General features: G+C 45.1%; 1 protein-coding gene across 2 annotated transcripts in view; it reads right to left on the reverse strand.

Moving 5' to 3' along the window:
* Nucleotides 1-22,666, reverse strand: part of LOC111144693 (phosphoinositide-3-kinase adaptor protein 1) — a 119,326-nt gene extending 96,660 nt beyond the window's left edge. The window contains exons 1-2 of one of the 2 annotated variants that reach the window (XM_022499114.1): nt 22,582-22,666; nt 14,412-14,828 (exon numbers count right to left, since the gene is read on the reverse strand). In XM_022499114.1, coding sequence (XP_022354822.1) covers nt 14,412-14,828; nt 22,582-22,594 — 430 coding nt within the window. In that variant the 5' untranslated portion in view covers nt 22,595-22,666. The remainder of the gene's footprint in view (nt 1-14,411; nt 14,829-22,581) is intronic. The other variant, XM_022499113.1, reaches the window with a different exon arrangement.
* Between the last annotated feature and the right edge of the window lie 745 nt (nt 22,667-23,411).

Raw genomic sequence — 23,411 nt, forward strand, 5'->3', positions numbered from 1 at the left:
TTGTAGTGATCCGAAGGGGCACGTGCACCCGAATGTTTATAGCAGCAATGTCCACAATAGCCAAACTATGGAAAAAACCTAGATGTCCATCAACAGATGGATGCATAAAGAACAGGTGGTATATATATACAATGGAATACTATGCAGCCATCAAAAGAAATGAAATCTTGCCATTTGCAGCGATGTGGATGGAACTAGAGGGTATTATGCTTAGTGAAATAAGTCAATCAGAGAAAGACAACTACCATATGATCTCCCTGATTGAGAAAGTGGAGATGCAATGTGGGGGGTTTGGGGGATAGGAAAATAATAAATGAAACAAGATGGGATCGGGAGAGAGACAAACCATAAGAGACTCTTAATCTCACAAAACAAACTATGGGTTGCCGGCGGAGAGGGGAGTAGGGAGAGGGTGGTGGGGCTATGGACATTGGGGAGGGTATGTGCTATGGTGAGTGCTGTGAAATGTGTAAACCTGGTGATTCACAGACCTGTACCCCTGGGGCTAATAATACATTATATGTTTATTAAAAAAATTATTAAAAAAAAAAAAAGAATATCCACTTTGGGGGCACCTGGGTGGCTCAGTGGGTTAAAGCCTCTGCCTTCGGCTCAGGTCATGATCTCAGGGTCCTGGGATCGAGCCCCGTATTGGGCTCTCTGCTCAGCAGGGAGCCTGCTTCCCCTCCTCTCTCTCTGCCTGCCTCTCTGCCTACTTGTGATCTCTATCCATCAGATAAATAAATAAAATCTTAAAAAAAAAAAAAAAGAATATCCACTTTGACCTTTTCCCAACATCACCTGTCTTCGGATTATGAACTAAACTCGTGTCATTGCCATCACTGCAACTTTCCTCGGTGGCTCCTTGCCCCTTCCCACCACGGAAACAGAAAAGTCTCACCCCTCTGCCTCCCACGGGACAGGCCTTCAAAACTCGGAAGGCAGTTTCCATGGCTCCAGTGAAACTTCTTTTCTCCACAACTTATTTCCTTTAAAGGTTTATCATGTGACAGAGTTTGAAATTCTCTCCTTCACTCCGTTCAGTCATTTCACACTTTCCTGAGGGCCTGATACATGAGCAGCACTGCCAGGCACTGGGTACCCCCACTCTCCTGAGGGGGGACAGTAATGGATGGATGGATGGATGAATATCTGTATGTGCCTCCCATTAAAACAGTAAACACGTCTCCAGGGAAGCTGACTAACACAGGATAGATGAACAGCCTCTTCTCTGACCCTAGTCCTTCTGTTCATAAACCTTCTTGTGGCATTTACTGTTTTTGGAAGGTGACGTTGCTCTGTCGACCACGTTTGGTTCGCCTCCAACTAAAACCACTACATCTTCTTACAAATGCTACTCTTAAAATATTTATTCCTTCGCTCTGTTTTACACTACTGTTCAATTATTTTCTTGGACCCTGTACTGAATTTTATATTGATCCTTACTAATTTCCAACTTATCTTTAGCCCACCCTTCCAACCAACACACATTTAGATGAAGTAGAACACCTAACATCACTGCTGTCTTCAAATTTAAGAAACAAAACGCTCATTTTAAAAAGGAGTGCTTGAATAAAGCTACTGTAGAATTTTAGACAGTCTGACCATTACTCTGAGAAAAATGACTAACCTGCCTGAAAGCCATGTTAACTGGGCTCTGTGTTATCATTAGGCAACCATATGCATAGCTTTTTTTTTTATTATTATTTTTTAGAGACAGGAAGAGAGAGAAGGGTGGGTAGGAGCCGATGGAGAGGGAGAGAGAATCTTAAGCATGTCCCACACCCAGTGCAGAGCCCGATGCAAGGCTCAGTCTCAGGACCCTGAGATCATGATCTGAAATGAAATAAAAAAGCTTAACTGACTGAGCCACCCGAGTGTCCTACCAACTGCTTAACTTCTGCCATCATTGGAAGACACACCCTTTCTTCTCTTTTCCAAGGTGGACGCTCAGGAAACTCATTCTTTCCATAATGGATGCATTGAGGAACTATCAAAGAAGCACTTAGGATATCTCAGGTCCCCTTATTATTCAAAAGGAGCTATCAGACTTCTGCCTCATAACACTGGACATACCTGGCATTAGGTAATTAATGGGACAAACGGTGGTTTAATGGCCCTCTCCTAGACACATAATCTTTGCGAGGGCAGGAAACAAGTTGACTTTTTCAACACATCTTCTCAGGACCTTGCAGAGTGCAACCCCCATGACAACCACTTCATAAACTCAATAAATATGTTAAATATAAACATAAATTCTCATTTCTGCCAGTAACTGTGTAACATTAGTAAGTCCTCGAATTCCTCTGGGTCCCTCTTCATTCATTTTATTTTATTTTTTTTTAAAGATTTTATTTATTTATTTGACATACAGAGATCACAAGTAAGCAGAGAGGCAGGCAGAGAAAGAGGGAGGGAAGCAGGCTCCCTGCTGAGCAGAGAGTCCGATGCGGGACTCAATCCCAGGACCCTGAGATCATGACCTGAGCCGAAGGCAGTGGCTTAACCCACTGAGCCACCCAGGTGCCCCTCTTCATTCATTTTAAAGAAAAGGGAATGGGCCAGATCATCCCAAAGTTTCCTTTTCTAATGTTAATATTCTATATTTTGATCCTGTGAACTCAGAGGCTCTCTGTCCCTATTCTCCCATCAGAGACTCTTGTTTCCAGAGTATGGACAAGTTATAACCACATGAACACCCTAGACCATAAAAGGGCCTGGGGTGAAACGATGCTGAATGAAGGTTTTCTATAAACCCTGGGACTCTGATTTCCAAGTGAATACAAAACAAAAATAAACATTTAGGAGGCCAAATGAGTGTACAATTCTTTCAGTATTAACATTTTTCCTGAAAAACTTCTAACACAGAAACACTTCACAATTACAGCCGGAGACCTCTGGCGACACAGAGAAATGCTTTGAGAAATGATATTCACAAAGTTCTAGAAAATGAAAGGGGGAATCTGTTCCATAACAGGAATGCTACGGAATGCATTCGTCAGGAATGCTAAATCCGTATCCTGCAAGAGAAATGTTTCCCCACATTTTATATGCTCAAAAAAGGGGGGGGGGTCAGCAGCTAGCATGAATATTCTTCTGTCTGCTAGCTTTGATAGGTGTCTTTCTGTAAGCTTTAACTACAATTATGGCCTCAGACATTAGCTGTACATGTAAAAGGAAACTTATTTAGTCCACTTTTAAAATTAGAGCACTTTCATTTCATCATCAGCCTCCCCTCTACTTCCTGTGTTATCAGATGTTCGAGAGAGAGCCAGCAGGCTGTTTGTGAAACTGGTAACTTGGCAGACAAAATATGTATGTTCACCCAGCATTCTTTTAAATAAGAAGCTGGTATGAGTCTAGCCTTGTAAGAGCGATAGGGAAGATACACATATGCAGAAGGCATAAACCCAGAAGAAAAAATACTAAGGAATTTCCAAAATGACTAAGCCAAATCTAGAGGTCTCTTTTGAACTTCAGATATCTTCACTTTAATAATCTCCTTTAAAGAGGACACATCCAATTTAATCTCTGCTGTGGAGGGACACACCCATACCCCTCACGGAGCAAACAATTCTGATTGTTAGTTTCTGTAACAGCGTACTGATTCTTTTGGGGAACAGGATGTCATACGTGGTCTGTTTTTACGTATGGACCCAGTAAAAAAGATGTACTATATCAACCCTGTCTTGCTTTGAATCAGCTTCAAGTTTCTCTTTAGCTACATCCCTACTACATGACGCAAGACAAACCTGCTCTAGGGAAATGGTTGATGATCCAAATGACACCAGCAGCACAGGCGCCTAAGAAGGATACTCATGAGAGGGATAGCTTCCTCTCTAACAGAAGCATTCAAAAGTAAGTAAGATGGGGCGCCTGGGTGGCTCAGTGGGTTAAAGCCTCTGCCTTTGGCTCAGGTCATGATCTCAGGGTCCTGGGATCGAGCCCCACATCGGGCTCTCTGCTCAGCGGGGAGCCTGCTTCCCGCTCTCTCTCTCTGCCTGCCTCTCTGCCTACTTGTGATCTCTGTCTGTCAAATAAATAAACAAAATCTTAAAAAAAAAAGTAAGTAAGTTTCCCTACCAAGAGTAAGGAAAATGGACAACCATCCATGAAAGCACCCATGCATGCGTACATCCATCCAACCCCTATGAACTGAGTGATAGGGAACTGATATTCTATTTGTCATGCATAAGACATCAGCAGTAGAGACCAGTGTTTTCTTTAAAAACATAAACACAGTGAAACTAAAATAGCTTCCAAGTGTTTTTTCCCCACAGAAAAGGCGATTTTATCAATTAGATTTTGCTCATTTCTTGGGTGTCTTGGAAAACCAATCAACCACCATTTGCCTAAACTATAGCAAAATGGCTAAAACAGGAAGTCTTCCTCTCAAAAGTCCATATGACAAGCCTACCGTGGTTCTAGTAATTTCTCCAATGGGCAGATAGAGTCCTGTATAGCATAAATCATCCTATTTCCTTGGCCATCTCAGACACACTCTCAGTCATGTGAATGGCAGTGGAAACTAAATTGAAAAGCTGTCAAAACATCCTGTAATAATAGGGAAATTAACAGACCTATTTTGTCACGCATATTTGCCTCCATTTCCCCCCTGCCCCATTATTTTCCTATATAGCCACATTCATAAATCCACACGTGGACCATAATAAGCATTATGTGTAAAATATTAAATACATGCATTTTTTCATTCCCACAGCATCATGTTATATTCTCCTAAGACTCAACTTAGGGTAACATCCATAAACTGAAAGCTATTATGATGTCATTTAAGGTTCTGCTTAAAATTTTATAGTGAAGGAGAACTTGTTCGCTGAAATAAAACACTACACCTTGATGGAATTTTGAAAACTATCAGATTAAGACCCAGCAATGCAAAGTAAGCCATGTTCAAACACACACAGTAGAACCACATGGATTTCATTGGCTGTAAAAGTCTCAGATATTAACCTGCATTCGCCCCAGCTTTTTATTTATTTATTTTTATTTTATTTTTAATTTTTTTCCAAGTCAGGTTTATTAAGGTATAATTTACACACAGTAAAATTCATACTTTTGGTATTGAGTTTTAACAAAGGTACATAGTCATGGAACTACCACTGCAATCAAGGTATAGAGCATTTCTATTACCCTGAGAGTTTTTTTTTTTAATTAACATACAATGTATTATTTGTTTCAGGGGTACAGGTCTGTGATTCATCAGTCTTACACAATTCACAGCGCTCACCATAGCACATACCTCCCAGCTTTTTGAAAAGGATAAGAACGGATACATGGTGACTCGTTCAAGTGACGTGCCCAAGGAGGCAAAAGCAGTTAGTGTCAGAGTCTATGAAATATACACCCATGTTTTCTTACTTCTCGTCATAAAGACAGTATGTAGCACCCTAAGAGGACATCAATCCAGATTTGATTTGACAAGTGTAAAAATATGACTCAATGATAAGCAGCAGGCTTTAGCCCATATGGAGTGAGTGAAGGTGCAGGTATCACAACAGTAAACAAACCAATGCCCTATCTCTCCCCCTTACCCAGAAGATAAGTCCCATGAGGCTGAGAAAAAGGCCAAGGAGTTCGTATAAACGAATTTAACCTGAATTCAACCTACTTGGATTAGCTGGGTACAAACCCAACTCCTTCCTCTGGATCCTGGAATTCCCCACGACTCCATCATTTCTCTCTTAAAATTCCTAACTGAAAGTAAAACATGAACATAGTAGAAAAAGGGAAACAGCAGAGAAATGTCTAAGACAAAAAGCCTTCCATCCACCCAAAAGCAACTACTATCAAAAATTTCTTGGGGCGCCTCGGTGGCTCAGCGGGTTAAGCCTCTGCCTTCAGCTCAGGTCATGATCTCAGGATCCTGGGATCGAGCCCCACTTCAGGCTCCCTGCTGAGAGCCTGCTTCCTCCTTTCTCTCTGCCTGCCTCTCTGCCTACTTGTGAACTCTCTGTCAAATAAATAAATAAATAAAAGGTCTTTAAAAAAAAAAATTTCTTGGGGCACCTGGGTGGCTCAGTGGGTTAAGCCTCTGCCTTCGGCTCAGGTCGTGATCTCGGGGTCCTGGGTTCAAGCCCCGCGTCGGGCTCTCTGCTCAGCGGGAAGCCTGTTTCCCCCACTCTCTGCCTGCTTATGATCTCTCTCTCTCTCTCTATCAAATAAATAAATAAATAAAATCTTCTTTTAAAAAATTTCTTGTGTATCCTTCCAAGAAAAGAAGCTCTCTATGCATATATTGGTATAAATATAACTTTAAAATTATGTATCTACAAACACCCTGGTTTAATTGTCTTCACTTAGGTAGCCAGGAGCTCAGTCTCACTGGTCTGGATGATAACCTGGTCATTTCAAGGACAGAAATCTGTTGTTAATCAAAGCTAATGCTGTCTCAACTGACACTGAACTTCTAGAGCCTGGGAATACAGCTAAACAGCTAACAAAATATAGAAAGGGAAGAAAGGAAATAAAAAGATAAAGAGGTATTATATATAGGCCAGCACCTGGCAGACAGATGTTCATTCAAAACTTTCTAAATGACTTATTGACCAAATACATGAATGAATGAAAAAACCAGGATAGGCATATTGTTAACATCTATGACATTTAATGTATTAAATTTTAACTGATAGGGTTCCAATTCTCCAAAAAGTGAGCACCCTTCTTGATCTACACTGTCCAGTATGGTAGCCACTGGCCACAGCTGGCTGTTGAACATTTGCAGTGTGTTCTCGAAGTGTAAACTACGTACCAGATTTCAAAGACTTGGTATTAAAAAAAAAAGATGTAAAATATCTCATTGATACTATTCATATTGATTATATGTTGAAATGACAGTATTTTAGATATATTGGCTTAAGTAAGCCATATTAGGGGCACCTGGGTGGCTCAGTGGGTTAAGCCTCTGCCTTTGGCTCAGGTCATGGTCTCAGGGTCCTGGGATTGAGCCCCGCATCAGGCTCTCTGCTCGGTGGGGAGCCTGTTTCTCTCTCTCTGCCTGCCTCTCTGCCTACTTGTGATCTCTCTCTCTGTCAAATAAATAAATAAAATCTTTAAAAAAGAAAAAAAAAAGTAAGCCATATTATTAAAATTTCTTTTTACTTTTTTCTTTTTCTGCAGCTACAAGAAAACCTTAAATTCCACATGTGGCTCACATTGTACCTTTTTTGGACAGCACTGCTCTAGAACGTAGCCCCCATTACAGCAGTGACTACATCTGTCTTTTCCCTGCTCTATCCCAGCACAGGACGTTGGAAATAGTAGATGCCCAGGGAATATATATCAGATGAAAAGCTGGTTGTGGTATATAGATACGGTCATGAGTAGGCCTTGGACTGGATAGCAGGAGGTCCTTGTCCTGACCTTTTATGGACAAGCAGCTGCATGACTTTGGACAAGTCACTGAACCTGCCTAGGCCTTGTTTTCCTCATCTTTAAAATGGGCATAAAAATAAGGTCTTCCTTACAGGGAAACTGCATGGACCAAATGAAAGAATGTCTATAGAAAAGAGTAAAACCTGTGTCAGGTTCCTCCTGAGTTCTGTATTCTCTACCACCAATAGTCCCAGAAGAAGCAAGATGCAAAAACATACCGAAATAACAGGGTAAAAAAGTAACCAGAGAAATTCCTATATCTAGTATTTCCATCCCAGCGTGTGATAGAAAAATCGAGACAAAGACAGGTGTGAAGGATATTCTCCCAGAAGAGGAAACTTGAACATTCATCACTCCCTCTTCACTGCATCTCACCAACCAACCAACCACAGCTGACAAAGGGACTTGCAGATACCTTCCTCCAGGGGCCACAGGAAAGCTAATGAACTGGGAGGAGGCAGCCTCCTCTGGGCCGCTGATGAAGCTGCAGGGGCGGCCAATTGTACCGCGCCACCTGGGGCTCACGGCTCTGTGGGAAAATTCATAATCGTGGGGACCTCAAAGGCCTCCGGGGGGAAAGTTCCATGGGCCCCCACGTCGACTCGCCCTTGTTAATTGTTTCAGGCACAGCTCCCAGGGTGAACTTACCTTATTCTACAGGGCAGGCAGGGCACCTGGCAAGGGAAACCCAAAAGACCCTGGGACACGCTGTGGCTTTTTAGTGAACAGCAGGGTGGATGTCAGTCAGCTAGCCAGCCGGGCACCTTCTTCCCCAAGTCAAAGATTATTGCAGAAAGGCAATGAGGGTACTGAAGAAAGTCTCCTTGCAGGGGGACATTTAGGGAGGCTTCAGGAGCCCACTGCAGAGTGGTTAAGCCACAGCAGAGAAAGAGCAGATCCAAACACCCACAGCCTTGAGGCAGGAGAGCAGCAGAACAAAATTAGTCGGGTTCAAGAGGCCAAAGGTCAGATTCTCCCCTCAGCTTCTGCAGGGAACCACAGAAGCCCCAGAAGTGAATGACTTACCATCAGTATGGCCACCGCACGAAGGAGAGCAGGGAGGGCGCAGTGACTTCCCCTTTGCTACAAGGGTCTGACCCTCCCCCCCTCTCTGACGGCTGCTCCCTGTGACGTGGAACCGAGTCATGCGTGTGGCCAAGCTCCAAGCCCCTGGGACCTCTGCCCCGTGACCCGCCTCATCACAGCCCACAGCACCTGAGCTGCTGCCTGCTCCTCTAAGCAGAAGTGCCAAGGGACAGGGCACCAGGCAAAGAGCAGAGGCCCCAGAACACGGCTGTGCCTCAGAAGCAACGGGCAAGGCTTGTGGAAATTCACCTTCCTGGGACTAACCCCCGTGAGAGTCTGGTTCAGTACGTCTGGGGCAGGAGCCCACTCACCGGCCCTTGAAACAAAGTGGTCTAGAGAACTCGGGGAAGCTTCCTCATCCCTGATACTGCTTCTTCCATGAGCTTTCTTCATCCCTCTTTGAAAGGAGACTTAGGAGAAAGCAAGGCAACATGGAGAGCATTCTAGAGTCCGAAGGCCCTTGGTTCCAAAGAGAGCTGTTCCCATCTTTGTGCAAGTCATTTACACTCTCTGAACCTTAGTTTTCTCGTCTGAGAAATGGCAATAAAACTATCCACCCACGCAGGGTCGTGGCGGGGGAGAGGAGGGGAATAAATGCACATAAAGTGCCCTCTGCGTTACTCCTAATAATAACTGTCAAAAAAGCATTTCTCCACATGTATATCTCTACGAGAAAAACTGTACATGTAAATAATGGACTTAATCAGGCATAAAGGGAAAGAAAAAAAATTAAAGCACAACAACAAAAACCTGTAGTAAGAGGGACCACGGATTCAGGTCATAGGGAGACGGGTGGGAAGACATCCAGAGCAGTGATGCCGCACTGTCTCCAGGAGTCTACAGAGAGAAGAGCAGGGAAATCCATAGATCCACAAAGATTTAGGCACAAAGCTGCAGGAAGATATGTTGCAACATTATTTGTAAAAGGGGAAAATTGAAGAATAATCTATAGGTATTTTTAAAAAATTTTTTAAACATTATGATGAACATGTGTTTACTTCATTTCAGAAAAAATGTTCCTTTTTATATTTAGGAAAAGATTTTTAAATCCATATGATGAGCTGAAAGCAATTTTAAGTATCTTTCTTCTAAACTCCAGTAGAATATTCAGATTAGAACATTCATATCAACAAAGGAAGGCCAGATATGCACATATGCCTCTAAATGTTCCCCAGGGGAACAAAAGGCAAAATACACTATAATTCTGGGTACCACCTGGAACTGCTGAAGTACAAGCATGAGGGGGGACAGGGGAGGCAGAGGGAAAACAATGCATATAAAGAAGCAGATGAGATCTCCAGTATAATACTGAATAATATTAGAAGAATAAGGTTTACTGCTTCCCTTCCCCCTACACACACACACACACACACACACACACACAATGATGAGAACTTTGGAAACCAAACTCAGCACCACCTAACAAGTCCTTTCCCACACAGACTAACTATTTTTGTATTCCAGGGAGATTTGCAGCAAAGAATACAGCTCCACTAAAAAGAGGAAATAATTTCTATGCTGTACCTGGGTTTTTCTCACTTCCTTATTTTAAAATAATCACCCAACAAATTTAAAAAAAAATCCAGAACAATAGTACAGTGTTCTGTGCACTGGGTATATATCACTGCAGACATTTTGCAACTAAACAGAATCAATTCCAGTGTTCTGAGTAATTTGCCATCTTCTTGGAAAACTTATAATGATATATTACAGTGCTGGGGGCTGGAAGAAACCTTCCAAATCATGTGGTCCAACCCCATCATTTTACAGATGAAGATCCTAGGAAGCAAACTGCCTGCTCCAACACACTAAAGACTCTAATTAAAACATCTGCTCAATTTTAAGGTAGCTGACAAATTTGGAGAGGGGGTGGGAAATAAAATAAAACCTCGAAAACACTTTTTAGTGGAATGGTAATTATGATCAGCAGGCCTATCAAACGAAAAAGCAGTAAGGATCGTGATGGAAGTATAACCTTCCTCTAATGTCAGGACCACTTACATCTGGAAAACTGAGACTAGAAGTTGCCAGAGCTCACACATCGAATCTGTGAGTAGGGGCAGAGGAAGAGAACTCAGGAACTTGGCTCTGACGTCTGTTGGCCTAAGCACCAAACAGTGGCCTAATTTTATACCTAAACTGACAGGTATCAAGCAGTCCCCTGGATGTGATGGTGCCTCTACTTCCAGAAAAGTGGAGATTGGAGAAAATGGTCCATGCACTACAGAGGGACATGACCACCGACCTGGCAAAGGAAGAGGGGCTTAGACCCTTGCTCACATACTCAGTGGACCCTTGACCAGCAGCATCAGCATCATCTGGGAACTTGTTAGAAATGTGGAATCTTGGGTGCCTGGGTGGTTCAGTTGGTTAAGCATCTGCCTTCAGCTCAGGTCACAATCCCAGGGTCCTGGGATCAAGTCCTGCGTCAGGCTCCATGTTTAGCAGGGAGTCTGCTACTCTCTCTGCCCCTCCACCCTGCTCGTGATCTCTCTCTCACATTCTCTCTCTAAAATAAATAAAAACTTTAAAAAAAAAAAAAAGAAGAAGAAAGAAATACTAACTCTTGGGCCCCACCCAGACCTACCAAGTTAGAATGTGCATACTGACAAAATCCCCAGGTCCTCCTGAACACAGGAAAATTTGAGAATCACTTGTTTAGATAATGCAGCAGCAAAAGAAGTATAATTGACTACCTATAACCCCATTTACTCTAAGTTTCTGGAATAATTATCTTATTATCAGCTCTGCTCTCTAAAGTTTTGATCTTTAAGTTTTAAATATTCTAAAACTTAGCCTAAATTTCAAATAGTCTCAGTGAATATCTTAATGAGTAGTCATGTTTTCCCAAAAGGTACTTCAGTGTTAAGAAAATATATATATACACACACACACACACACAAATATGCTGGGAGCTTCACCATTTTTAAGGATTACATGGATTATAACTTGAGGTCTTTTTTTACATTTACATTCTGCTGAGGTCATAGGAGAAACATGACCACTATTTCTTCAATTAGAACCCCCAGGGAGACCTGGTGCAGGAGGAAGATAAGATTTACAATATAAATGTGTTTCCAGGGCGCCTGGCTGGGTGGCTCAGTCTGTTAAGTGTTTGACTGTTGATTTTAGCTCAGATCATGATCTCAGGTTCGTGGGATCGAGCCCCGTGCTAGGCTCTGTGCTCAGTGCGGAATCTGCTTGGGATTCATTCTCCTCTCTCTGTGCCTCCCCCCCAATAAATAAATAAAATCTTTAAAAAAAAAAAAAAAAGAGGGGCGCCTTGGTGGTTCAGCAGTTAAGCCTCTGCCTTAGGATCAGGTCATGATCTCAGGGTCCTGGGATCGAGCCCCGCATCGGGCTCTCAGCTCAGCGGGGAGCCTGCTTCTCCCTCTCTCTCTGCCTGTCTCTCTGCCTACTTGTGATATCTCTCTGTCAAATAAATAAATAAAATCTTTTTTAAAAATTTAAAAAATTTTAAAAAAGAAGAAGAAGAAGAAATGTGTTCTTGCTGAAAAAGAGGAATTTCATGTAAGGGAATTTTGTGGTCAAGAGGCTGTGAAGGTCACATGGCCCACCCATGACTCCAAAGCTGAATCCCTTTAGGGCACATCGACAGTCTCCACTCACATACTCCCAGGGATGTGGAACTCACCACCTCCAAGGGCAATCTGTTCCACCTTTGCACGCTCCATTAGAAAGGTTTCCAGAAATTTGTCTCCCTATAACTTTCAACAATCCTACAATCAGTAACTCCATAATTACTGTCCCTACTATTAATTCAACCCCATTATCAATTTCCCATTACATTTCCTACTGGGATTTTCTTTCTTAACACAGAAAGTCGAAGATACAAGTCTCATGTATTTATGTATTTAATTCTATGAGAGAAGGGCATCTTGTTGTAGTGGGGTATATGAAAATTTAATTTTTTGCTTTTATTTTGAGGTACCTTAGGAAAACCTCATGTGTACCAGAGAAGTATCAGAATAAGTTGTCACAAGTTATAGAGAATATAACTAAGGGCATAATCATATCAGAAACCTAGTTTGGGATAGTACTGTTCTTAAACGTTGTTTTAACCCTAAGCTTCCTGGGAGTCAAAGCATGTATGAAATGGTGATGAGAAGGTGATGCTTCAGAAATGTTCGAGACTCTCTGGCCTTGAGGAATCATCGGTTATCAACCCTGGAAAGTATCTCAGATCGAGTCTCATTCTGGCCTCTTACAGGGAAGGAAATGGAAACCCAGAGAGGGTAAGTGACTTGCCCAATACTGGGCACCTAGTTAGCGCCATGGAGTGTCCCTATCCCTGCTCAATACTCTCTCTGGCATACTGCCAGACTCTTGAGTCTGGAGTTTGTTAAGGAAGCTTGCCCGGTGTAAAAACCAGAGATACAGCACCACATTATGGGGCCGACCAAGGGCCATGGCTATGTATACCTGAAAAGCAAGCCATCCTGGCACACACAGACCCCTCAGATCCCAAAGTCCACAAGTCTAACACTACGTGAGAAAGCTCTATGGGAGCCATAAGCCACCGCTCTTCCTTCTCTTTCCTAGAACTCCATCTGTCCCTACCTATCCACTGATGCTGAACTGCAGAGTTTCCACCGAGAAGCTTATTTTAATCTCCCATTAAAATAATCTCTTTCTGATGACAGGTTATTTGTTCCCAGAACAGAAACACTGTGGAACACTTTATTCTTTCGGAAACATTTGAAGTTGAAGGCTCAGAGCATTCAGAGCCAGAGTCCTTAGTAAATACTAAATGATTATAGGTGATCGATTTATCCATGCATCTAAACATTAGGCTCTTTGAAACGATATTAAAAGAATCCTTCCTATCATGTTTTTTTTTTTTTTAAATAACACCACTGGAATATTTTAAAGAGCAATCTGTTAGGTCATGCAGCATGAGAAGAGAGCACAGGAACAATAAATCCACGGAGCCCTGAATGACAGGCTGGTGGGTCACAGTGACCTGTCCACGAGATCGTAAGGGACCATAGCAGGGACAGAAGCCCATCTGCAGAAATAGCTACTTGTGCTTCAGTTCTTTGTAAGTTTAGGCAAATCAAAACTCCCTCAAGGCGACGAGGAACAATCATGTAGGACTGGATTATGTGCGTTTTCTATCACTGTGGTCCTCTGAAGTAAAGAAAAGCAAACCCTAGAAGAATTTCTTATCCAGGTGAGACATCTTTTATATTAATGCTTGTCATTTATATCACAAATTAGCCAGGATCCCACTAGGCTAAGAAATCTGGCCCTATTTATTGGTTTAGAGCAGCCTATTGCTGGATAAAAGTACCGAGGAAGCTACATCAGCTTTTTCAGGTCACTGGAAATTAGTGAATTCTTGATTCAGCCCATCAGAGGAGATGGGGCAGATGAGTCCCAGCAGAGATAACTGAGCCCCGTTAAATCAACCCATAACTGTCCAGGCTTCTTGGCTGGCATCAGGTATGTAAGACCTCAAAGAGCAAGGGAACAGAGATAAACACAGAGCCCACTCACAGCCCACAGTGAGGCAAAAATAGAAAGCAAAAGAGGAAGAAGAGTTGTGACATGCCTCCATCCCAGAACACGCCTTCCGCTACTGTTCTTCAGAGTGTAGGTCACACTTCTGGGGCCAATGAAGTCATGAGCCCTGGCGAAGGGGACCAGAACCTTCCCACTTTAAAAGGAGAAACAGGACAAAAGACAGAAGCTCGGCTAGTGGGAAATAGAGAAGAAGGGTATTTCTCTCTAAACATGTTGTCCAAGGTGACACGTTTTCCGCAACAGTCTTAAGGTCCCTGATGATAAATTGGAAGCGCCATACAGGCAGGAAAGCTGTCTCACCTGAAATGCCTGGGGCCTGGATGAGCTTTTTTTTTTTTTTTTTTTTTTAAAGGCTTGGTTAGCTTTCCTTGAGAAGACAGCCTTACCTTCGGAAATGGCCTTCTTCACCGCTGCCACGTAGGTCTCAGGCTCGTCGTCGCAGGTGAGCTCCTGCCAGTGCGCCCAGTCGGGAAAGTAGTCCAGGAACTCCTCGCTGTCCTGCACCCCGCACAGCAGCCGCACCACGCGGTGGGGTGGGTGGAAGGCTCTCTGCAGCAGGGGCAGCAGGGCCGGCTGGCAGAAGCACTGCGCCAGCTCGGCGGACAGGAGCACCACAACGCAGCGGGCGCCGAGGAAGAAGTTCAGGTCCTTGGCCGAGAAGGAGGCGTCGGGACTCAGCCTGTAAGTCAGCATCTTCTGGCTGCGCACCTGCCGGCTGGACAGAAAGAGGTCCTGGAGGTACTGGCACCATTCCTCGGCATCCGGGCTGTACACGATGAGAATGTCGCATCTTCCAACCGCCCCTGAGTGAGAACGAGGCGGAGAAGCACGGTGACACACCTGTTCTTTCTAGGGCTCCCACGACCTGCGCGATAAAGCATGCAGACGGGGTCCTGGCCCCACCATCTTTCATAGTCTGTCCCTACCGGAGCCGTCATACCTCTCCCCCTACTTCCGGGCTGCGTTCCAACCGGACCTAGACAGGCCCCGGTCTCTGCCCCGAGACGCCATGCCATTTCTAGAACTTTCCATAAGCTGTCGCTTCTGCTGCCATGCTCTTCCCCCCACAGCTGATGCCAGGTAAGATGATGATGACGGCAATGATGATGACAACGATGACGACACCAAGAGCGAGCACTTTATGTAGGGGTTCCTGTGTTCCAAACGCCCTTCCAAGCACATTGCCTAGTAAACTCCTTTAATCGTCGCAGCAACCTTACAAGGTAGAGAATACCAGTAGCCCCCCCCCTTTTTTTTTTTTTTTTTTTAATATTGTATTTATTTATTTGACAGAGAGACACAGCGAGAGAGGGAACACAAGCAGGGGGAGTGAGAGAGGGAGAAGCAGGCTTCCCACCAAGCCGGGAGCCCGATGCGGGGCTCGATCCCAGAATCCTGGGATCATGACCTGAGCCGAAGGCAGACACTTAACGACTGAGCCACCCAGGTGCCCCAGTAGCCCCCCTTTTAAAGACGAGAAAACAAAGGTGTGGCAGCTTACATATTTTACCCGTGGTGACAGAGTCAGAATTTTTTTTTTTTTTTAAGATTTTATTTATTTATTTGACAGAGAGAGAACACAAGTAGGCAGAGAGGCAGGCAGGGAGAGAGGGGGAGAAGGGGGCTCCCTGCTGAGCAGAGAGCCTCATGCAGGGCTTGATCCCAGGACCCTGAGACCATGACCTGAGCCGAAGGCAGAGAGGCCTAACCCACTGAGCCACCCAGGTGCCCCGACAGAGTCAGAATTTGAACTCAGACAGTTTGGCCCCAGAACCTGGCTCTTTCCCAAATACAGTGGTTAGAAGCACAGGTACAGAATCAGGTGGCCAGAGTTGGCATCCTGGCTCTGTGAATTGTTAGCTTTGTCACCTTAGGCATGTTACTTTAATAGTCTAAACCTCAGTTGACTCATCCTGGAAATAGAAATATAATGGCAATATTTATCAGTGATTTGTGAGAATTAAATTAGATATTTCATATAAAGTGCTAAGCACAGCACTTGACATGTGGTAAGCTTTCAATAATTGGTAGCTGGTGTCCTCCTCCTCGCATTAATAGAAACAAGGCATGAACGTAAACAGCAGCTGTGGGTGATTTAATGCTTTGATATACATAATACCATTGGCAGTGGGGGGGGGGGGCGCCTGGGTGCCTCAGGTCGATTAAGCGACTGCCTTTGGCTCAGGTCATGATCCTGAAGTCCCAGAATCGAGTCCCGCATGGGGCTCCCTGCTCTGCAGGGAGTCTACTTCTCCCTCTGACCCTCCCCACCTCATGCTCTCTCAAATAAATAAATAAATAAAATCTTAAAAAAAAAATTCCATCAGTAGGGTGTCCCTCACCATGGACATAGGCTTTCTTCCTCTCATAAGACATAAATGCCAGAAACAGAGTCCAAAGCCTTAGAGAAGCAGTGAATTAAAAAGAGCTTTGGGGGATCACCTGGCCCAAACTCCTCATTTACAGATAAAAGAAACGTTTCATCAGGGAAGATGAAGGGACTCGCTTAAACTCACACCCAGCAAACTAGTCACGAAGCCAGGACTGAACCTCAGGGTGTCCCCTGGTCCCTTGTCCAGTCCTCCCACCAGTCCACCTGCTGCCTTTCCATCAGAGATTCGGTCAAGAATCATACAAATAGGGGTGCCTGGGTGGCTCAGTGGGTTAAAGCCTCTGCCTTCGGCTCAGGTCATGATCTCAGAGTCCTGCGATCAAGCCCCTTGTCGGACTCTCTGCTCAGTGGGGAGCCTACCTCCCCCTCTCTCTCTGCCTGCCTCTCTGCCTACTTGTGATCTCTTGTCAAATAAATAAATAAATATTTTTTTAAAATGCAAAAGTAAAAAGCAGTAGCCACCAACACCCACCACCTATACTGACAAATATACTAGCAAAATCATGTCAACAATTTTTTACAAATGGTTTGGAAGGAGAATAAGATCTTGGGGAAGGCAGGCTGTGGTCCCACACATTAGTGATGAAGCCACTGCTGAGGTTTTCAGTGGATGGTAGAGAAATAAGGAAGAGAGAAGAGTATTTCCGAGACCATAATAAGTACTCTTAAGAAAGCAACTCAGATCTTGGAACAATGACTGACTTAGCAGGAAAAGCAAGTAGCAACTTTAGAATGCCCTGACATGTAGCCATGATAGATGCCATATGAGGAGACAGTGACCCAAAGCAAAGTCAACCAACAATTTCAAATGACAAGTTCTGGGATCAGGGTGGGAGTGAGTATTCATTTCACCCTGAATCCTGCCTCAACACGACCTGTTCCTCTGTTACCAGCACAACGCAGTATCTGCTGGGCGTCAAAGACCTCTAGTCATCAAAGGGAGTGAAAATATTAATAATGAGGGAAACTGGCTGTGGGATATATGAGAACTCTAACATCTTCAGTTTTCCAATAAATCTAAAACTTCTAAAATAAAAATTTTAAAATACAATTTAAATTCAAAAACACTTATGGGGTTAACCTATTCTGTATGGAAAACATGGAAAATGTCTCATTCCTGGGGTTCTGGTGTTAAATTTGACACTTGACCCCCCCACACACACACACTCCTTAAAGCAAAAGTACTTGAAAACAAAGTGGTTAGTGCCTCAGACTCATTAATATGACAAGCTACTTGGTCACCCACTTGTGGCGTGACTTGAGACCAGTATACTAAGTCTAAGCAAATTTTGCCTCAGTGTAAATGAGGACAAGGAAATCTATCACCTTCTTGAATTTTGCTTCACTGCTGAAACTGAAAGCTGGGGAAATTCTAAAAAAAGTTCCAAAGTGGAAGTTAAAGTTCCTCCATGATATGCTAAATAACATCACAGGACCAAACACTTTGTCAGCAACTCTCTCTTGTGCGGGGACACCCCTTTCGTGAAGGATAAATCCCTACCTGTATCCATAGGTCATTTCCTCACACGTGCCAAATCAATTCTCCCAGTTTGTTTGTTTATTAAGAAAAATGAAATCTCTGATCTCACGGATACGTGGAATTTAAGAAACAAAACAGAGGATCATAGGGGAAGAGAGAAAAAAATAAAACAAGACAAAACCGGAGAGGGAGACAAACCATAAGAGACTCTTAATCATAGGAAACAAACTGAGGGTTGCTGGAGGGGAGGGGGATGGAGGATGGGATAACTGGGTGATAGACATTGAGGAGGACATGTGATGTAATGAGCACTGGGTGTTATATAAGACTGAAGAATCACAGACCTGTACCTCTGAAACCAATAATACGTTATATGTTAATTAACTGAATATAAATTTTTAAAATGTTAAAAAAAAAAAGAAGAAAGAAAAAGAAAAATGAAATCCATGTGGGTGCCTGGGTGGCTCAGTCCATTAAGCCTCTGCCTTCTGCTCAGGTCATGATCCCAGGATCCTGAGATTGAGCCCCGAGTCTGGGTCCCAGCTCAGCAGGGAGTCTGCTTCTCCCTCTCCCCCCTGCTCATGCTGTCACCCTGTTTTCTCAAAAAAATAAATGAATAAAATCTTTTACAAAAAAGAGAGAAATGAAATCCATGAACCAAGAGGTGTCCATAAATCCTAAACAGAAATGAGGATGGGTCTTTGTCCTTGAAGAGCTTTAAGAACAGCCTGAGCTATAGGAGAAAGCAATGTGGGTAGCAGCGGGCATGGGTGGAGTGGGGTGGGAGGCGGGAGAGGGAGGCTTGCGGCAACAGGGAGTGACAGCAGTGGTTAAGAAAGACAGTGACTGAAAAAGAGCTTCCTTAGAAAGATTCAGAATCCACCTGAGAAAAGAAGAGGGGGGAAGTGGCAGGCAGCTTTTCAAACTACCCAGCCCAGACCATTTCTTTAGTTTTCAAGTGACTCCGGTTCCCCAGTCATCTTTCCTGAGCACCCTACTGAAAAGGGTTGTGAGCTAGGGAAGGTAATCAGGATGGGGAGGGGTCTGGTAATGACTCACAGAAGGAGCTTCCAGACTCTGAAGCTTTCAAGTTTAAAGACTTGATGGGAGTACTGAGGGAACTCAAGAATCAGATGGGAGTTACTATCACAAAAAATTAAATGTACCTTCAATTTTTTAAAAAAAGGGCAAGAAAAGGTATGCAAGCTTTCTTCAAGGATCTGAAGGCTGACAAACGGAGGAAAGGATTCTGGTCTTCACCCAGCCACAGACTCAGTCACTTGGGGAAGTCATTTATGACTTCTTTGTCTCCTCTCTCCCATGTGTAAATGCAAAAGATGCCATCAGGAGCCAGGGTAGGCTCATTCCATTTCATTTTATCTTGCTTCCCACGCTCTTTCAAAAACAAGGAGCCAAGATTCTCCTTGATTTCAATAAGCAAAGATGTCTTTCGAAAAAGTAAAATCCAAATGCTTACCCTTCAGCAGAAGGAAATTTGAAGACCACACGATTCAGCCTTAAAAAGAAATGAAGTGCTGACACATGCTACAACTCGGATGAACCTTGGAAACGCTATGTTATATGAAAGAAAACACAGAAGACCACAGACTGTGTGATCGCATTCATATGGAAGTCCTGAGTCGGGAAATCTAGACACAGATGTAGCAGGAGGAGGGAACAAGAGGGTGATAGCCAAAGCAAAGAAAGTTTCTCTCTCTTTTTTAAGTGTGTACCCCTCTTCACTCATTTCTCAAAATGAGTTTCTTTCTGAGGTGATGAAAATGTTCTAAAATGGACCATAGTGATGTTTGCCCCTGTGAAGATACTAAAAACAAACAAACACTGAATTGTACACTTTCTGTTATTTGGGTTTTTTTTTTAATTTTTTTTTAATTGTATTCTTTAAATGGGAAAAGTGTATGGTATGTGAATTATATCTGAATAAAACGGTTTAAATAAGGGAAAGGAGGAGGAGTGGGAAGAGAGAGGAGAAAGACGAGGAGCTGAAGATCACATGAATGAATGGCCCAGGTGACTCCGCACCCTATCGTATCTTGTCAAGAGGTACTCTCACTGCCACCATGAGTCCTTGAACCTCCAGACCTCAGAGAGCCCCAGGGACTTCAGAGGCCCAACTCCCACTTGTAGGACCTGAAGTGGTGTCTCACCGCAGTGCATGCTGAGAGCAGCAGGGTTTGACAGCCCTAACCATTACCGACATCAGCAGAAGCCACTACAGAGCCTATAAATAGCCCCAGGTCTGGCCACTGAGCTAGAGTCCCCATCTGAATAGGAGCACACTCTTCTAGCCCCTTCCACCATGCCCTACTGGAGTCATGCACACAGGACACTAGACAAAGGTGGTTTTCTCTGTTTCCTCTAGCCAAAGGCTTTTCCATTTTGCTGTTTCTTGCACTTAACAGCCCAGGGCCTGTTCTCAGCCATGCAAAGAGGTGGGAGCTTCACCGACCTCATCTCCTACCTCCCCCCAATCACCTACTTATTCCACCACCTGCTCCTTGTTCCTTAAATACACCATATACACCCATTTACTGTTCCTCTGAATGGAGCACTGTTCCCCCACATGACCTTTCAGATCTTCACTCAAATGGCCCTTTCTCCATGAGGCCTAATCTGGTCACCTCCTTTAAAATTATAAACCCAGGCCACATGGGTGGCTCAGTCTATTAAGTGTCTGCCTTCAGCTCAAGTCATGATCCCAAGGATCCTGGGACTGAGTCCCACATTGGGCTCCCTGCTCAGCAGGAAGCCTGCTTCCCACTCTGCCCCTCCCCTCCACTTGTGCTTGCTTGCTCTCTCTCTCTCATAAAAATAAATAAAATCTTTTAAAAAAATAAAAAGATAAAATTTAAACCCAACCTCCTCTATCCCCTCCACCCCCTCTACTGTTTTCCCAACGCACTTAACGTATCATGAATTTCCTTATCAAGCATATTGCCTGCCTTCCCCCACATTCCATAAGCTCCCTGGGTAAGAGGCTTATGTCTGTTCTGACTGTTGAATATACACCTGATACCTAGAACAGTGCCTAGAAACGGTAGGCACACAATAAATAATTATTGAATGAATGAACTTCCTCTACATAACTCTATTTCAGCTTTTGAATGGAACGTGTGGACTCTGGAGCCTAATGTTACCACAATACAGCTTCTCCTAACCTCCGGAGCCCCTCCTGGAGAGCCACAAGGCTAAAGCTAGCCATTTTCCCACTCCCTTTAAAGAAGGAGCCTGCAGGTCATGATCTCAGGGTCCTGGGATCGAGCCCCACATCATGCTCTCTGCTCGGCAGGGAGCCTGCTTCCCCCTCTCTCTCTGCCTGCCTCTGCCTACTTGTGATCTCTCTCTCTATGTCAAATAAATAAATAAATAATAAAATAAAATAAAGAAGGAGCCTGTATTACCAAATCTAATAGAACTCTTACCATTGACCTTCTCTACCCCCCACCCCATACCTCTCACCCCCAACAATCCCCAAAACCCACCCACCCCGACCCTGCCCCAGCTTCCAAAGCACCATGAGGTAGACCTCAGGGGATATGGGAACAACTGGCTCTTCATTCTAGCATCTGTCCACATCCTTCAAGCACAGTATCTTCTCCCAGCTGACTAGATTTTAGTTTTCAAGAGGTTTACATCCTGTTTATACGTGTTATCTCTACTAAAACATCATAAAATGGGTGAGGAAAATACAAGCAACCCCACTTGCAAATACAGTAACCCTCATCTTCTCACCTAGCAATTCCCTGTTTACTCATTGCCTTCTTGCACAGGACTCTAAACTAACTCCCTGCGAGCAGAGACCAGGCTGTCCCAGTCACCACTGAGAACACAGCTCAAGTCATGATCCCAAGGATCCTGGGACTGAGGATCCTAGTGCACTTACTATGCACTAGGATAACTATCCTAGTGCATAGTAAGTGGTCCTCAGTTGTCTCTGTTATCATCATTATCACATGGTTTGTCCTGGATCTCAGAGAGTGAGTAACTTTGGCAAGTGTACAACCCATGAACCAGAGAAGAACCCAAGACGAATCAAAAGAGACTCCTGGCACCTTTCGATGGGTAGATTACCCAGCGGACTTCACTTTTCCCCATTCCCCAAAATTCTGCAAAAGACATAAGAGAACTAAAGCTAACGGAACGGTGTTCCTAGATTTCTATGGAAATTCTAGATGAAAAAGCAAAGCCCAGGACGGGTAGTAGGAAGGGGGCTTAGAAGGTGGCCCAAGGGCCGCCCTCCTGACTGCCTGAGCGCCCCCTATTGGTCCAATTGGGCCCTAAGAGAGGCATTTCCCAGAAATGGGCAAGTGGGCTCTCCGCCTTGTTTCCACGGGACCCCAGGTCACGGAGTTGGAGGAACAGGGGAAACGACTCTCAGAAGCAACTTGAGCCAGTCGGAGAGAGGAAAGGAGGCTTAGAAGACGGGGGACAGGGGAGGCGCGGCGGGGGCAGGAGAGAATCGCGCCACAGGCTGGGAAGGGGCACATGGGAAAGCTGGGGCGGGAGGTTTGCGCCCGGGAAGCGGGAACGAGGGAAAAAGCAAAAGCGCACAGATCCCGCGCGGAAGACGCAGAGCAGGGAGCGGCCGGCCCGGGCCGCCGCGGTGGGCGAGAGGGCGCGCCAGCGGGGAGGCTCGGGAGGGGGCCCGGGCCCGCCTACGCACCTGAGGCTGCCATGGCGCCGGGCGCAGCTCACCTGCCCCGCTCGCTGCGTGCGCGGGGCCGGGCCCGGCGGCGTCCCGGGGCGCGGGGCGGCAGCGGCGCCGGGCTCCGCGCAGCACCAGCCGCGGCTCTGGCGCTTCCTCCTGACCCGCTGCGAGGACCGGCCGCGGGGGCGTGTCCACAGGACCGGCCCCGCCTGCGGGGCACTGCCCGCGGCACCTGCACCCGTGGCGGTTGGGGAGGGGAAGTGAGAACCCCCACCCCACCCGGGCCGAGCCGCCGGCTGGCTCCCCGCACTGCCAAGGGGGCTTCGCGCCACGTGCGTCCCACTCCAGGCGAAACCGGCCTGACTGGCCGCCAAAGGGCAGCCCAAGGCGAAGAGGGGTGGGGGAGAGGGAGGGAGGAGGTGGAGCTGCCGGACCTCTGTGACCTGGGGCGGGGGTGTATCTGAGCACAGCTGGCACAGCTATCTCCCCATCCCCTGGGGCTTTCTCCGTGAGCCGCCACCCGGGCAGGAAAAGGGAGGGGGCAGGAAGAGGAAGAAGCACCTTCCCTGGCACCTGGCCCTGGGTGCTTAGCGTTGCCCTTAATTACCCTCCAGTGATTTTTCTGTAATTCCTTGGACCTGGTCTCCTGATGGCACGAAGGATAATCTCCTGTGACAAATGCATGATACAGTTACTGCCTTTTAGGCCTTTGAGGTGGCACCTATCATGTCTTCATGTTTGAGATGAAGAAACATGCCAAGCGCCTTGCTCCCTTGCTCATATGCACACAGGGAATAAATGCTCCCTGAGGTTCCAGCAGGCCTAAGTCCAGAGGCAGAGCTCTC

Source organism: Enhydra lutris, unplaced genomic scaffold (assembly GCF_002288905.1).
Source record: "Enhydra lutris kenyoni isolate GAN:26980312 unplaced genomic scaffold, ASM228890v2 scaffoldscaffold12, whole genome shotgun sequence".
Taxonomy (NCBI): domain Eukaryota; kingdom Metazoa; phylum Chordata; class Mammalia; order Carnivora; family Mustelidae; genus Enhydra; species Enhydra lutris.